Source organism: Varroa destructor, unplaced genomic scaffold (assembly GCF_002443255.2).
Source record: "Varroa destructor unplaced genomic scaffold, Vdes_3.0 BEIS01000003.1, whole genome shotgun sequence".
Taxonomy (NCBI): Eukaryota; Metazoa; Arthropoda; class Arachnida; order Mesostigmata; family Varroidae; genus Varroa; species Varroa destructor.
Window position 1 is genome coordinate 38,456,533 of NW_019211456.1, and position 17,452 is coordinate 38,473,984.

The window sequence follows — 17,452 nt, forward strand, 5'->3', positions numbered from 1 at the left end:
TATATATATATGCGTTCTCCACTACCTATCTCAAATTACCCTTGTTTGCTAAACAAGAAAACAAACTATTTCCGCATCGATGGACTTTTGGGTTTGCAATGCGCGCATCCGTTGTTAGCTAGATTGAATGAAAATGGATATTTCTTAAGTGTTAGATGTTAGCAGACAGCAATATAAATCAATCACTTTGTAGAAATAAATTAAAAGCTGCTTAAAGAACGGCATATTTTGCTTAAGCGTAAACATGTGATAGATTTCCGTATTTTTGCTGATTTGAAAAGATCTCTATTCATACAAATTGTGTTATATTTATACATGGTCAGCGGATCTGTAAGCACTGGCCCCTGGTCATTCTACATAACGATTTATCTTTTGATATATGTATATATGCATATATAATAAGGAAGAAGCATTTCCAATAGCGATTAGTTCAGCAACCCCTACCCCGGCTTTTCGATGCTATACCTAAAAGAAGATTCTGAAGGCTTGTTCACACAGTGAGGACAGCCAGGGCCGACAAAAAACTGCGAGTGAAAAATTGGTTTCCTCCATTGCGAAAAAACAGTGGGATAAAACCGAAGAAACTATAGAAAGATTTTGTGGTTATCAGGCCAAGCGCACGCAGCTTTATTTTCATAGTAGTCTCTAATGAAATTCTAGAGATGAAAGTTATGAAGCAGTCCGAACTGCAAAAAATAGCAACTATAAAAGACGCCAAAGCTCGCAAGATAATCTGAAACAAAACACAATTTAAACTTAAAGCGAACATCGTCTCGTTGTGGTGAAGTTGTGTTAGGTAATACGTATTTATTTCAATCCAAGTGGAAAGATATAACCCCGTGGTTTTCAGTTGATTGTTACTGTTGTATAAAAACCAATACTGTGCTTGCAAAACGTTTTTGATAGTATTAGCTAATACATACAGTCTAAGCGGATTAATTGGCTTTTTATCGGAATACGTGTTGGCTGGTACTTAGTAACGTATTAAGTATAACTAGGCCTGAGCCAAATAGACGATTAACTATCTAAGCTCAGGCACTGGGTCATGACAAGGAGAAGCATCGTGTCGTAATATGCTAATGATAAGTTTTCAACAATACGTTTGAGCCTGCACACTAAAATGTACACAAAAGCTTATTTTATTTTGTCTATTTGAATTTATATTCTCTAATCATTCTACGGACTTGATGGAACAATTTAGCTTGGATTATGTTCAATTTTATATATGGTGCGATGGGTACGTTTACACTAAACCCCATCATCAAAATGATACTTACAAAACTACATCTCGTCCAGTCCTTGCCATGATGACTAATTTGAAGGTCAGCTCGACGATCTCTTATTAGGAAGGAGGATTGGCGCGACTCTTGAGTCTCTGGCCTGTCGAAAATCCTTAAAACGAATCAGAGCGAAAATGGTACAAGCGGCGAAACGGATAAAAAGTTCTTTCTATTGCGTAAGCGGTCACGAATTGAGTCGCCTTCGGTTTTCAATAGACTTTGGCTTGTACTTTAATAATATAATTTAACTATTACGTATACACAACAGAATATAACGCTTCAAAGAACATTTTGACTGCTATCTACCTATATTGAAGGCGTACAGGCATAATGATACATTCGTGTACAATTGTACAGACAAAAAGCAGCTTATATTGCTATCGCATTTTATTTGCATACGGAGTGCAATAGTTGCGTTTGCTAGTCGCGCAACAGATCAACATTGTTTTTTACTGTTACATTGTACTGGGACTTTCTCCCGCAGACAAACTAGTTCTGATACCCATTCCCAATGGGAACCTAAGAGTTCCGCCCTTTCGCCCGCTGTATCTAAGGTCTTACTGGCTTTAGCGGAGGTACATACAGTTTGGCCGTGTTTGAGGTTCAGTAGGAGTAGGACTATCACGCTAACTGGTTTCCAATGAAGATGTCTTTTTAATAACCAATTTTCCGGCAAATTCTGGCGTGACAACCATGCCTATATCGTTTGATGCTTCATATTTATTTGAGTTGGGCATTAGCCAGATCTGTTAAATTAACTTGAAGATTTAGGTATATATTTTTTGCAAGTGATTCTCAAAAAATTACCATTTAATGCTAGCAGCGATCCAAGTGTGTAACGATTAAATTGGAAGTTGAAAACAAACTCTGCTGCTAAATTCGAATCTGGAATTCGTCGATAATCTCAAAAAAAGGACGTGCTTAGCCCGGGGCCGGATCACACATTTTTTAACGTCTTCACATAAAAGCGAAATGAAGTCAGATTATTCCTACTATGAGGCATAACAAGTTGAAGCTGAATCGTAGAGTTTGTGCCGTTATTGAGTACACCTAATGTCTGGATAGTAATATAGTGCGGTAGATGTAACACTGAATTTAAGCGCACAGATCTGTGTACAGCATCTTCAAGACCAATGAGCGTCTTTGGATCTGTCAAAAGCGCCATTAAGCTACAATCATGAAACAAATGGCGAATGAAGATACTGTTGGAAACCAAAGCATTTTAGTACAGCCATGGCCCTCAATCGACGATCTTTACCCGCTCGAAGAGGCCGAGGTAAGTGGAAGCGTAATACTAAGTAAACTAGAAAGTATATGGTTCATAGAAGTGGTAAACTTAAACTTACAAATAAAGAAACATCGTAAAACAAATAAATTAAAAATTTAATACTATACAAATTCGCCTTTATTAGCAACTAAAATGGCATTTAATTAATATCATTCAGCATGAAACACGTTCGCTGATAATCAATTGCATCGTTATCCTCAATAGGAATAAGAGCTCCTACTCCATTATAGAATGTATAACCTGGTATATTTTCTACGCGCACCAAATCATCTACTGCACGTCAAGGACTCTTGTTAGATAGTCAAAGGCGAATGTGGTTTCCATTAAAGTGGAAAGTTTATATGGGAAGTTTGGGTAAAGTTGATCAGTGAAGAGCTAATGTTGCTCATTCTAGTATGCCTTTCAACTAATTATGTTGGCCTATTTAGGAGATGAGCATTTATAGGAGAAAATTTAATCACATTGTCACTGCTAATGGCGGCCATTGCAACTCGGACGAGGCGAGCTTACTTTGGTGATAACCGTCACAGAGAAAATTAAAGAATCAGCTCAAGCAGCAATTTGGCCGTGGCTTGCGTTGCCTTCCAATAAATTATTATGTAACTAGCAACAGCACACAAACTATGTGGACCCACGTTAGCATAAAGAATCCGCAGAGAGTGAAAAGCTTAACAAAGTAACTTTCAAATAGCTTTTTTTTTTACAACAATTAGAACTCCCTCGTTCCGCGTACTTCTGTCAAGCTGATCAACATTGAGGTGTTAATTATCAATGTAAAATTTCGGGCTAAGTCACGCAAGCACGATTTCGTATTTAGTATTGTATTAATTAAATTGAATGCGAAGAACTACAGGAACAATTGACAACCCCTTTGTATCCATACAGATACAATATATATAGAGTTTAACTCGATTTAAACTGGACAATAATCTTGTAGATTTAAAGCTTTTTCTTTCAAATGCGATTTCGTTAGCCAACCCAGCTTAATACATCGGTGTCGATTGGGTTCCTCGTATAAACAAGGCGATATATATACACAAGCAAGAGCTATAATGGGGTTTCGAAATCGGATGTATTTGAGTGCTTTAGCACAGAACCATTAGAGACATGCATCGCTTGTTGAAAATTTTTTACGGCGAAATGCCCGACGGCGCGGGGCATTTATGGCTAGAAGTGACTGTATATCTCTGTACATATAAATATTGTACGAATGCTATGTTTGTGCCTTAGTTAACAAAGTTAATCACCTTTTTTAAAAAAAAAAGAAACTGTGACCTCCATCGGTCCAACATGCACGTGCATTTTTACGCATTGACTATATTACCTACCCTAGGAATCGACGTCGCTGTGTCCGGAGTGTCAATTTAATTCAGGGTCTCTTGTGAGCATTCTGGTCTACTCCGCGCTTTTTGTTTGCGCCACTGTGGGGAACGTACCTGTCTTTCTATCCCTGATCAGGAACAGGCACCGAAAGTCACGCATTAAACTTATGATGCTTAATCTCGCGATCGCCGATCTCATCGTAACCTTCATTTTCATTCCCGTCGAGGTAAGTTAAGCCAATTGTAACAATTTTGCATGAAACAAGTCAGATGCGCGTCTTCAGTGTCAAAGTATTCTTCTAACTACTAAATGCACCGATGCGAAAATTCCAAAACGCGAAACAGAAGTAATGTAAAATCCACATCACATTATGGTTTAATTTACACTGGGGTCGATGCGAAAAGGTCCTTTGGCTTCTTCCTTTGCTTACTTACTTCCTATTTCTGAGAATTCAACTGAGAAAATAATTTCAGTTTTATATATCTGCAGAGTTACTATTGTAGGAAGAAGGGCAATCAGCAAACCGTCATTTTTACTACGTATTTTAAAAGATTTCAAGCGAAGGCAAACGAAAGACCCAAATATGATCTGCGCAATATGCCCTATCAAATCGATAGTCGTTCAAAATTCTATTGTTTTATCAGTTTCGTGCTGTTGTAATGGGCCTAAGCTACAACTAATATCAGCGTTAGTTTTATAGCACTATTGGTTCTCCTCAACTGTATTATCCATGCAAAATTTCTAATGACTTGTGAATGTTTTCAGATTTTTTGGCGCCTAATGGTTCAGTGGAAAGCAGGCGTGTTAATGTGCAAAGTGTTTCAAGTGGTCCGGGCTTTTGGGCCATACCTCAGCTCAACAATCATCATATGCATTTCACTCGACCGATATTTTGCTGTTCTTCATCCTCTAAAGGTAAAACGTAGTCTTAATTTTACTTATTTTAAGACAATATATAAATATATAATAATAGATAATATATATAAAGATACTAGAAGTTTCTTTGAATATTTGGTGCAATTGTTGCACACCTTTTGAGTTCTAGGTTTATAAGGTTTTTAAGGATTATAAGGTTTTTAAAACGTGAACTGTCCCGAATCCAGGGACTATGTACACACACAGTGACTAACCAGACAAAAATGTTTAGGTGCTCTTAAAATACGAGCGGTATACCGAATTAAAAGGGATGACAACATTTAGTTGTACTATTGAATGCTCAAAATGGCCAAGAAGATTTAGAATACTTTCGCTGATATTATAATAAATAGCGTAGCAATATCTATGGAATGAAATAATAACAATTTGTTTTTGTTACATGACAAGGTTCACGATGCCCAGCGTCGTGGCAAAATTATGATCTTTTTAGCCTGGTTCGTGTCATTGACGTGGAGCTTACCACAGGCCGTGGTCTATGAGGTGGAAGGTCATCCTTACATTAAGGACTTCTACCAGTGTGTGACGTTCAACTTCTTTACGAATGCGCCACAGCAAAGGGTTTGTATTGTTGTTGCTTCTGTCTATTCGATATCTTCACAAAAAGTCGTCTGTAAAATGGCTTCAACGAAATAGTATAGCTATGTAGTACGTGAGACAGACAGAGCCTATGATTTTGCTGTGTGAGATACGAATGACGATTTCGTGCTTTCATTTTCTAAAAAAATAGGTTAGGGAACGTCTCAAAGCCTAGGCTGAACTAAGCCGAGCCGTATTCCTACGGTAATCTCATTTTTGTAATATTTTGCTTTGTCGAATAAATATTATGATAAGTAATACATACTGACTAACCCGAATTCAAATAACAATAATAATCACATCATAAGTAATTATTAAGTATATATATATAATCGACGATTGCATTTTTAACAATTAACTCAAGTGATAAAGTTGTTTATTGTTATTGACGGTTTTTATATTGTCGACTAAACTGTATCATATCAGGTATACGTTTTGTTCGGCCTGCTTCTTCAATATGGAATCCCGTTGGTGATTATTATCTGGTGTTACTGCAAGATTCTTCTCGAGATTTGTCATCGATCAACAGACGGTGAGCTTACAACGAGGACTGGTCGACCCACAAATCTTCGAGTGCAGTATAGGCAAGTCGTGCGACTGCGGCGTTCAGTTCCGAGCAACGTCGAGTGGTACGTGGTATTGTTCTTTCCTTCTTTTTCGGTTCCTATTAAAGCAAAATTCGTATGGCTAAAAGCGTCCAGACACGGGGGGACGGGGGGGGGATCGATGTTGTTGATTTGTCAAAGCTGATTGGCAGGCGGCTGAAGAGAAAATACGGCGTAACACGCTTGTTAGTGCTCAGAGTACTTGGTGTCTTCTAATCTCGTTGTGCTGTTACTTAACTGCTCATGGTATTATAGATCGCAACATTATCTTGTTAGAATTTTGACACTGATTCGTTCTATCATCTACTGACTAATGATCCTTTCAATTATCAATTTATGTCTATTATCTTTTCAATCGTAATATAATTCAGTAGCCTAATAAGCCACTTAGCAGGATTCAATATCTTGTTATCTATTGCATGAAAATCATACTGGTCATAGGGAGAGATACAGGCGGACGGGGAGTACGGGGACAAAAAGCTGAAGGTAATAGACGAAAACCGCTTGAGGTTTGACGGCACCAGGTAGGACCTGGTCGCCATTTCTGTCTTGGCACATTATCAATGCCACTACTCTGCACATCCACTGTCTAAATAAACCTTCACTGGTATAATATATTCAATTATAAAAATCCGCTCAGTGCTCCATGAGCATTCAGAGAACTTGAATTAGTCGACATATCACAATGTTCGCCAACTTCTCGTAGTGAAGCAAAGGCGATAGGGTAATTGCCATTTTGCCGTTAGGATCGAATGTAACCACTTTTGTGCCATTTCTCATTGTGACTTTAGTATTACGCGAACACGCAACCGCACTCTACGGCTGACCGTTATCATCGTACTTACGTTCTTCTGGTGCTGGACACCGTATGTCACAATGGTAGTCTGGTACCAAATCGATACCGAAGGGGCCACCAAGCTCAACGAGTATCTGCAAAACGCCCTGTTCATGTTTGCTGGTAAGCGATACATTCGTCATCAAATCATAAAGCTCTGATGGACAGAATGTTACGCTAAAAATATCATAATCTTTTAGGTACAAAGCATGTTCGATGTTGCTGCCATTAATTGAGGATCTGGTTTTTTTATTATTGTGGAACTTTTCAGTAAGCAATTCCTGCGTTAATCCGTTACTGTATGGCAGCTACGCTAAATCAAACTGGACGCGATTCTTTGCTAGATGTCTGGGTATCGGTGCCCACAAAGATGGGGCTGACGGCGGTTCTGTAGCCGGGGAACCCGGTCAACTTGAAAGAAACATTTCTTCACATTTCCGTCAAACGATCATCGTTACAAGTCGTGGCAGCTCTCATCGGAGTAAAATACTTTACTCGACCGTCGATCCGCCTTCTCCACTACAGCCAACATCAAGTATCCATTGTCACCAATCAGCAAACAGTCATCTTGATTAGAGCAAAAACAAGTTTTCTAGAAGTTTCGAAGCAAAAAACACCAGCAGCTTCCTTCGGGGCACCCAAAAAGGTGTAACAACGATACTAATTTTCAGTCGGTCTCAACAATACTCCATGTACATAGACATATAATATTATGGAAGTTATAAAATGTCTCCGAACGTTGCGCCAACTGAAAACGATTACTGAAAAATATGTATCGCAATAAATACCAAAAACAGTTCCACCTTTATATATGTAAACTAGAACGATCGAGGTAAAATAATAATAATAAAAATCTTTATATATATATATATATATATATATGGCTTATGTTTGAACAACTTTCCTATTCTAGATTGAAAAACATTTCGGTAGTGGAATAATGTTAATTTTTGATTTTCGTTTAACCTAAGAATAGCACCATGGTGCCACGGAGTCGCCTTAACTGCAGGTTCATTATATTTGAGCTTTTAATCGTATAGAAGCATAGTGCAGGAAAAACTAGAAATCAATGTGTTGAGTGCCATCTGAATTATTTTACTACTTCTTGTGTATAATTTACGACTGCATGCAACATTCTATTTCATATATGAGGCAGTTCTTAACATATAGAGAAGCTATGAGCCGTTAAGTATATACTTAGTTAAATTCTTTAGCCTAGTTATATATATATATATATATATATATATATATATATATATATAATCACGCATTGTGTATTTCACTAGCCTTGTATTAGACACAATGTATATATATGGATTAATGAAAAAAAACGCGGTGCAATCATTGGATGAACAGTGATTTCCGTTTAAGTCCATAGACAGCAAACTTAATAATATGACAGTATTGTGTATATTGGTTGAGCAGTTAGGATGCAAACCGTTAAAAGCTGCTTCCCACCGCGTAACATAAGGCCGAGTAACGATAACGTGGCATGCCTTGAAGGGCTCGATTCTGCGACGCTGATATGCAACTAGCTGTCACACTCGTTAACTGCTATGAAGCAAATGGAATACAAGGGTAGTATACAGCTGATTTTTGCCAGCAAACAGCATACTTTCCCCTGGAGTAACAGCCTGCCTAGGTCGGATAGTCACCCAGTCAATCATTTATTGTATTATAATAATAGAGTATTTTTATTTTCTCCAAGGAAGAATTTATTATCGATTTTATGACCTGATATACCAAACGCTGCACCATATCAGCGTGACAATACTGCCTATACAAAGCTCCTTGATTACCTGAAAAAAAAGGATTCGTGTAAATAATGAACCCATTGTTTCTGAATGATTAATAATAAAATACGATAATCTGAAAACAGAAGTTGCGTCGTAAGCAAAACCAGGGCTACACATATACTTGACTTTCAAATCAGTCGTAGTATTAAGTGTTCTTTATGAAACTGTTTCACTATTCATACTACAACCTTTACATCACGAGTATTTTAAACAGCCTGCAAACCAGCCTGTCTGCTTCGGTGTTCTGGAGTGAATCAGATAGATATAATATTTATCTGTAGATCTCTCATTTTTTTTTCGATCGGAAATAGTTGAACTTCGACTAAATGGTGGCACTACATTTTTTCTAGGTCGAATTCGATGTTGCTTTCCACGCTCAATTTGTCGATTCATCTGTCTCATCCACCATGAGCTCCAGCAATAACAATAGTTACGTATGGGACTTCCCACTTAATAGATCTTTGTTCCAAGATATCGTAAGGACATGAGTAGCCAAAATCACGTATTGTACTATATTTAATATAATAAGTCAGGCAACTTTAAGTTTGCCACATGTAATAATTTGAGGGTATTGCGTTCTATACATTCCGATAACCCGTTAGGGTGATTCATTCTCTTACAAACTTCAACTTGCAAAGTGTCACCAACAAAACTGGCCAACTGATAAAAACGACCAGTCAATATTACCAATAGCAATAAAATAAAGCTATTTGTGGTTTATATTGCGCCGTTTTTTTCCCCAATGGATTTGACGAAACTTAAGTGATCCGATAGGCTGGTTGGCTGGCATATACATATCATTCGAAAACCAAATTACCATTTGAAATAGTTTCCCTAAGCCCATCACCAATATTTGTTGTTACCTATTCTTCTTCCAAGAGGCAATTTGCAAACTGGCTTTGCCGAGTCTGCCCGATAATGCTTATTTGTTTGGGGAATCATCACTAAACGCATGTAATAGGGATAATAATTATAAAGTATAAAAAAAAACAACTTTCCTGAGGCTGGACATTTATATTATGGTTCGGTGTTGTCAATACAAAGATTATGGTTAGTTGAAAACAAGAATGAATTTCAATTAATGTGGACTGTAAAATGTTCGTCCAGGAAATGAAAGAAAAAAATTTAGTTATGAATCGAGACGGCTTGCAAATAATAATATAGAAACAGTAAAATTTATATAGAAGATATAGATAAACCTGATCGGAATACAGAGCACAACAACAGCAACCTGGCCTAGGCAGGACAGAACAATTATTACAAGAATATAATAATAAAAACTTACCATGACCTTCGTATCGGTACGATCCAACAGGGATAGATTTAGCAGTTCCTAAGAAGGAGTTAAATTTACCCCAGGGCTGACTGTTCATTGAGAACAAAGTACAGCGTTTGAACTAATTTATTATTATAAGAAATTGTCACACCTTTATTTTTCAAGTTTAGTCTAACACGAATTCAGCCAGAATTTTTTTTCGATACGGTTGCCACCTTTTAATAAATTATACATATATAATAAAATATATAGTAAAAAAAACGAACATGCATTAAAAGCTTTTAGACTTCTGTTAGTGTGTGTCCAGTATAGATCAACTTTCTGTTGTTCTTTTTCTTTTTCACAAGGGAGATTTTTTAATTATGCGGTCGACTTCCCGACCTTGTTATCAATGGTAAAAGGAACCTTACAAGTAATGATAAGATAACGACGGCTTATACGTCATGTCGATTATAGTACTGTCGCTTTCAGTTCATGTTTACTAAACGAACTGAAATGGGGGCCGAAAGAGCACGTTTAACAAACTTTTTCAAAAAATTCCAGAAAGTATTCGGTTCCAGAAGTACACAGTTCCTCAACACGGAAAACATCCGTTTCTCGAAAGAGATTCATATCACGTTTTCTACTGTCCTTGATAGGCAGATATAACATGTTGTTGGTGACCAGATCAACAGTGGTCACACCTGATACTCCTACTGTTTCTCTACTAGTCCAGGTGGGTTATATTTCGTTTACGTACATGTGCCAGCCGTGTAAAAGGACAGACATCATATTTTTTTCCAATTGTTTAACATCTTACGTATATAAATATACTATACGTAAATACATTTAATATTATTATACAGATATATATTAGGCATATTTGTTACGTACGTGAATTCGTATACAATTGTTTAATTTTGGTTTATTTCTAGCTAAGATACAGGATCAACTCTAGCTAAAGTTTTGCGAACTATATCGTTGAATTCTTGAGGTCTTTCAAGGTGAATAGTGTGCCCACAGTCGTCGATTACCTGCAAATAAAAGAATGCAGAACGAATCTGTATAACTATCGTTAGGTTAAGCCTTTTTCTTTCTTGATATACAGGCAAAATTGAGTTGTTTTGCTGAACATCGTCGAAAAGAACAATCATAGGTACATATATACAGTTCGGCTATTTTAAATATAAGCTGCAGACTGCTTGTTACGGGACTGTTCAATATATTTATCTAAAGCAGTCATCTCCGCTCTATATAGATTAATTATGACATTTTAATGACAGGTGTGCATATGATCGTTACTGGTTTTGTAAATAATTCATAAACACGACAGAAAGCTTTCTAAATCAAAAGGCCGATTCAAACAATGACTAGCGATCTTTAAATACTACGAACCCCGAACAGGGTAAACAAACATAACTGCTAGGCTTATCATCAACCGACTATCTTCACCTAGAGGTTATCTCCAGGCGGCAGGTGGCGTTCAAGTTTAGTCTATCTTCTTACAATAAATGCATGACGGTCGGCGAAAGGCATGAAATTAACAAAGACTTCTATAGTCATTATTTTGGTTGAAAGTAATTTCTACACAAGACCACAATGGAGCCAAATATAACAGCAGTATCATAGTACTGCTATGATATGCAATAGAAACCCCATTCGGCCTCATGGCCTGTGCAAAAAGCCCTTTTCGCTCTAGTGGTATAATTTTTTTGGTGCTGCCGCTTTTACGTTTCATACGATGTCAGGGAGATAACAATAACTGCTGAGAGGTCGTGCGACAAAGCTTCAAAAGAAAAAGTACAAGTCCCATACTTCAGAAGACATTTCTAACCAAAATAGGCTGTATCAACGTTGAACAAGCAACGAGATCATTATCGGCAAATTAGTTTTTTGGAAGATCTGAGGGAATATAAGACAGGTACACAACATATAACCAGCGAGCAAATTACCGTTCTTTGGGGACCGGGATGTCACAGCACGTTAATGCGTTTGTATATAGGGTTGAAGTAGTTCGAAGTTAGCATATCACTAATTCTGATGTATATTTATTTACCACTAATAATTACGAACAAGAGTAAATCGTTGTAAGCAGTGGTCCATCTACTAGAGTAGACAGAATGTAAACTTAGGCGTACATTTATGACAACGTTGTCCTCTCCGCGTTTGTTCTGCAGAATAATGCTTGGTTTTCTTGTGATGAAGGTCCGAGTCCCAAAGATGAACGTGATCCCGACTGAGATCGGCAAATCTTCGACCATACGTTTCCCCATGGGGTGACGCGTCCAACCAAATTTGTGACTTATGTGACGAAAGAACTCTTCACCTCTAAAAGTAATTATAGAAGACATACGAATTAGCCAGTCTGAAATTTAATATACAACCGTACAAAAGTGGCATTTGTACGGACGTTATTAAATTGGGCTTACGTCTGAAACCCTATACAAACTTATGATTGATTCACTACTACTTTTAATAAGTAAAACATAGTTCTCAGCCTTATTAAATTTTCAGAAAATATTGGAATATGTTCTTTCAAAGGGAATGATATTTTTCAGTCAAGCTCAAGGGTTCAAACAGTTCAAAAGTGGTTTTTCTATTTTTTTCCTAGATTACGCCGGAACTCACGTAGGTCGTCGAACGTTGCAATGATAGAGATACTCCGGTATGGTGTCCGGCATGTGGGAAAGGTACCCACTCATGTAGTAAGATCGAGCGTTAAGAATCTTCTTCATCATACCAAAACCTAGAAAAAGTTTAAAGTAAAGGCTGACTCCCAGGGTGTTATATAGCTAAAGATTCCACACATAGGCTGTTTCCGTCATTTGTAATGCAAACAGTTACTCTCGCTTATTGGTTACGAGCTGTTTCCGGAACCCAACGGTGTATTTGAAATGGCATACGAAATAGATTCCATATATTCGATTTCTCTAAGAATACAAGCTTAGATCAGATGCGTCTAGCCTGACACGTAATAAATCTATGTATAACGTAGTTAAACATATATAGTCGTCATACCTTTAGTGTATAAAAGAACTTAGCAAGTTTCAGCATTTATGTTGGTTAAAATTGAGTCTAATGTATTAGGCCTCATGGCACAATAGGATATTACAAGCGGAATCTGTAATGGAAAATATTTCACCTGCAGGCCCCGCGGCTCGAATAGCTGACAACACATTAATGTACTCTAGCGTGTTCGTGATAGCCCGTCCCCAAAGTGGAAGTCGGTTCTTTCGGGTGGGGTCAAATTCAGCAAAACCCCAGGGGTCTTCAAGAATCAGGTGATGCACTCTCGATGAATAGCGCAAGGCATACGCCGATGAGACAAATCCCCCAAGAGAATGACCGAGTAAAATAAACTGATCAAGTTTCACTCGGCTACGCCACATCTCGATGGCTAGACGCGTACATCAAATACGGGCGACAAAACATATACATATATGTATCTCTTATTCGGCTATACGAAAAAATGTATAGTTATCATATAATACGTGCATACGTTGATTATATGAAGATATATACCATATTTTTGTGCAAAACGTATCAACCTAAGTAAAAGGGAGTTTTCTCTGGGAAGGAATATAGGTAACTAGATCGCCTTGATAACCGAATGATTAACAGTTTGATACTGAAGAAGTGAATACGATCAGATTGCTAATTCTGTTACACCAATGAGTAAATACGTTAATAATGGAAATGACATGAGCGCTGTGCTCAGAATCAAACGTACAATGAACCATTTGAATTTCTGCCTCAAGTGCGTTGTTGCTAAGCGATGCTCGCGAACTTTGCCCGAAGCCGAGCATATCGATCGCATAGACATCGCGTGTTTCGGAGAGAGCATCGAGATTTGGAGCGAAAATCGCTCCCCCGCAGCCAAAACCATGTACTAACAGCAAAGGAAGTCCCGGAGGATTACTCGACGAAGGTACCTGCTGAAATCGTTTGATCAATTGACAAGTTGTGACAGTATTAAACGATAAAAACAATTACGAGGAGTAGGCTTTTTTCATTCACGTACTCTGTAAACATGGGACATGACCAACCTTGACCAACAGCCTCTAGCTACACATCCGCGGTTTCTGTCTAAGCTAATTCAAATTAATTACTGATAATGCTTAGGCATGTCCTATTGTTTTTCAGATAGGTCCGCCATAGTATTTTTTCAAGCAACGATACTCAAATTCTGTGCCAATTTTTCATGTGAATAGCTAGTTCACGCGACTGGAGCGATTCGGAATTATGATTGGAGTTCTATGCTTAATTTTTGCGGCGCATTTTAGCATTAATTATGTTATTTTATTTAAGTCCTATACAGACTTTAATGGTGTGTATTTTGCAATGCCTGATATCGCCTAAACATCCAATGTCCACATCGATGATTTCGTATGGCTTTGCGGTCACTGCAACGAAAAAGTGGATCACTATATTAGTTATCGACGGTTAAACGAACAACTAAGAATTTATAGCACGGATGAATCGCTTACAGGAAATAATGGGTTATATAGCTCCTCTATGCTAAATGCAGTACGACTCAAGATCAAATAACGATTACGCTTTAAACGTCCATGAATACAGCACTAACTATAACAACATTAACTTTTTTTGTTAAAGCCAAAGTAATTGACTGGATCAGAAATGTACGTATGAATGGTTAACCTAGGTTGTACAGAGAGCCATATGCTTTAGAGTAAATTAATTGTTTTTAGCGGAACTCTGCAGTTACCTTTATAGATCTACATACAGTTGTTGCTTCTTCCTATCGAACAGAGAGATTCGTAGCACTTCAAAACATTACATTAGGATGACGCAGAAGGAAATCAGTCAGGCCACAGAGCGGAAATAATACTTGTTTAGGTAAACATAAACTTTTCATTACTAAAGTAGAAAGTAACCTATACCTCGCCAGGGTAGATGTTGGAAACCCCTCCAAAAACCTCCCAAGTAAAATAGCTGAGACATCCAAAGTGTTTACATTTGATAATAAGTTAATACTTTAATTGCATAGTAAAATGATTCTCCAAAAATTGGAAATTTCTTCCTTTTTACTGTTCAGAAGAATGAAAGAGATGAGAGTAATAGAGGCACTACTAAACACGAGTCATCGAATGTAAACTGCTACTTCGATCGAAAAGAGTTTACTGTAAAAGAACTGTAAAATGGATATGCGTGGGTTTACTTTCCTTTAATGGGTGCTCCTATTTTGTGTCGAAGAAGCAGATCTCGGCCTAATTTACAAAATAAACGAACGAATGCGGCGCGTTTTAGTTGGCTTTGGAACCTGGATGTATGTTGAAGTCTGCTTTCTAGGGTTATAAAGAATTTGTCTTTTATACCTGTATAAAATTAAGCATCATTTCGTCAGAAATAAGCGGTAAATTCGGTGCTGATCAAACCCCAAAACACTTTTTCAATCATTAACGAGGCCGTGTAATGGAAGTGTCCTTTATGCATGCGTTTTTCCCGACACCAAGGCTGCTAACTCATTAGCTGTCACGTAACCTATTGACTAGGCATTGCAAGTTATTATTAATTACAATGTACCAATTTTGTCATCTTGCAAATGTTTTGTTTCGAACGTTTTTGTCGTCTATTTTTCTATGACGTAATGTTGTTCAACATCTTAATTTCCAAAGAGTCGTTAAGAGCAATGAGTGGTATATAAGACCACAAGGATCGGCTTCCAAGGTCGTGAAAAGCAAACACCTTCAACGACCCAGCTGTTCTTCTGCAAAGCCTGCAATCTTTTGCACCATTCACGATGACCCTTTCCCTCAAAACCCAGCTCAAGTCTATTTTTGCATTGTGTGATAACTGTTTAATCCCTTCGCTTTAGTGTCATACATGTGGCTTGATTTGTTCGTTGGTATTTGTGATCGTCGTTTCAGCGATGTTGTGGGGCGGCGGAGAGATGATGCTTAATAGACTACGACGATCTGTTACAAATCAGAAATAAAAACGAGAACGTAAATTTGTCTTCTTTTTTTTTCATTCGGTAAAGAAGTTAATACGTATTTTCGAGAGAATCTGTACAGGTGTATAGTCTACGTTAATGACCAGATCGGTTGTTCTACGACAACTTAGTGTCAAAATTCGCGTGCCAAAGTCTTTAATTGTTCTTGTTCGTCCAACTGTAAACATATGTTAAATCATCATCGTAAAAAATATTATCCAAACGAGCTATGAATTCGTAAATATCGATTTTTTTTTTTAATACTTTTATGATTTAGGTATTTCTTGCTTTTGAGCTATTTGACACATAACCTTTAAGTATCTACTTTTATATGAAATATAAGTTTTCGACTCGAATTCATCGAGCTGCTTTCCATTCAGTTATTTTATAAACCTTGATCCAGAAGCTATAAACACTTGGATAGATTATACGTACTTTAGCGACGGCTTTAGAACTTACGATTTGTAGAACTATTACGATCTAATGCTAGGTATTATAATAGATGGATGTGATACAATACATTTTGAACACAGCAGTAATATTAAGATGATACTTGCATGCAAGAACGCGCTGTTCGGCTTGTTGAAGCTGCACCTTCGATGAAGGCACCCAGCGAAGCCAAGTCATTGAAGGCACAACTAGGTTTATACGTACTGGCAAAAGACATTAAATTTCTCGACTTTGTAGTTTTTGTTGGCGTCGTCGACGACCTTACTACGATCTTTCGTATTAAAACTTGCCGATAGACATCCTGAAGACGGCATGACGAAACCGTGATAATTAGCTTTAGTAAAAATATTGTATACATCAACGAAGTCAATTTAAAATGATTCCTCTATCCCCTCTTTGTCACTCGTGCGAGCTGCTCACGCACCAAAACAAAAAGCCATCAGCGAAATTTTATAGATGTCTTTCTCTTCTATTTACCGAAGTCATCCGGCCAAAACGAAACCAGTGAGACGCGTTACTTGCCGTTAGAAGTTGTTGAGTCAGCTGGCATCCACACACTTGTCACTGAGTACACACATTTTACACCTTATCCTAACATGGTAGCGACAAGGAGAAGAAATAAACGTATCAGCTGTAAGAGGACCCTTGTGTGTTCTGTTTGGGCTAATGGAATACTGCCACCGTCAGCTGTTGAAGTTGCTAGGTTATTACTATTGTGATAGCAACCAATACGAAGGCAAGCCTCATAGTACAATGCTCGAAAGAAAGCGCGCGTAAATGTCCCTGTAGGAAAGGGACCTTGAATATCCTAGACAGTATATATTGGTAGATAATCCGATAATTTGTTATAGTTATTTGTTCGTAGTTCTGTTTGAACGTCCGGTAATCATACCTTACCCATTCTAGAAACAATAGCTACTTAATGCTGTGTTTCACACTACAGGATAGTACTAATTACGACTACGTTGCCGCCGTAGCGTCGAGAGAATTCGGAGTCGAGGAGGAACATAGAGCACTATGTCCACTTTCAAAAAGGCACACAAGTCGCTCTGTGTTCTACAGCGTTCGCTGCACTCACCGCACTGTATTAAGGACAACAAGCACCTGCGAGATGTCCCTGTTCCTTCGATTCTATTGAGTTTCTATTTCGGTGAG

The 17,452-nt window shown here is 37.7% G+C and overlaps 2 protein-coding genes across 26 annotated transcripts; one reads left to right on the forward strand and one right to left on the reverse strand.

The window, feature by feature from the left end:
- The first annotated feature begins 1,852 nt into the window (after positions 1-1,852).
- Positions 1,853-7,718, forward strand: LOC111246859 (adipokinetic hormone/corazonin-related peptide receptor variant I-like). Its single transcript, XM_022797164.2, has 7 exons — positions 1,853-2,556; positions 3,902-4,117; positions 4,657-4,806; positions 5,215-5,385; positions 5,830-6,032; positions 6,800-6,966; positions 7,115-7,718. The coding sequence occupies exons 1-7, from the start codon at positions 2,458-2,460 to the stop codon at positions 7,417-7,419; spliced, it is 1,311 nt and encodes a 436-aa protein (XP_022652899.1). The 5' UTR covers positions 1,853-2,457; the 3' UTR covers positions 7,420-7,718.
- Positions 7,719-10,026: 2,308 nt separating this feature from the next.
- Positions 10,027-17,345, reverse strand: LOC111246860 (1-acylglycerol-3-phosphate O-acyltransferase ABHD5-like). Of its 25 annotated transcripts, none has more exons than XM_086982414.1 (10): positions 17,195-17,273; positions 16,820-16,888; positions 16,405-16,598; positions 15,078-15,230; positions 14,215-14,297; positions 13,625-13,829; positions 13,037-13,291; positions 12,523-12,640; positions 12,033-12,222; positions 10,027-10,928 (listed from the first exon to the last, which is right to left on the reverse strand). In XM_086982414.1, exons 3-10 carry the CDS (start codon positions 16,472-16,474, stop codon positions 10,830-10,832), a joined length of 1,173 nt encoding a protein of 390 aa, XP_086838540.1. In that variant the 5' UTR covers positions 16,475-16,598; positions 16,820-16,888; positions 17,195-17,273; the 3' UTR covers positions 10,027-10,829. The 25 variants fall into 25 exon arrangements, with proteins under 25 accessions (XP_086838540.1, XP_086838541.1, XP_022652904.1 ...); XM_086982415.1 differs by having other exon boundaries at positions 17,190-17,260; XM_022797169.2 differs by lacking the exon at positions 16,405-16,598 and having other exon boundaries at positions 15,078-15,122; positions 17,195-17,345.
- Between the last annotated feature and the right edge of the window lie 107 nt (positions 17,346-17,452).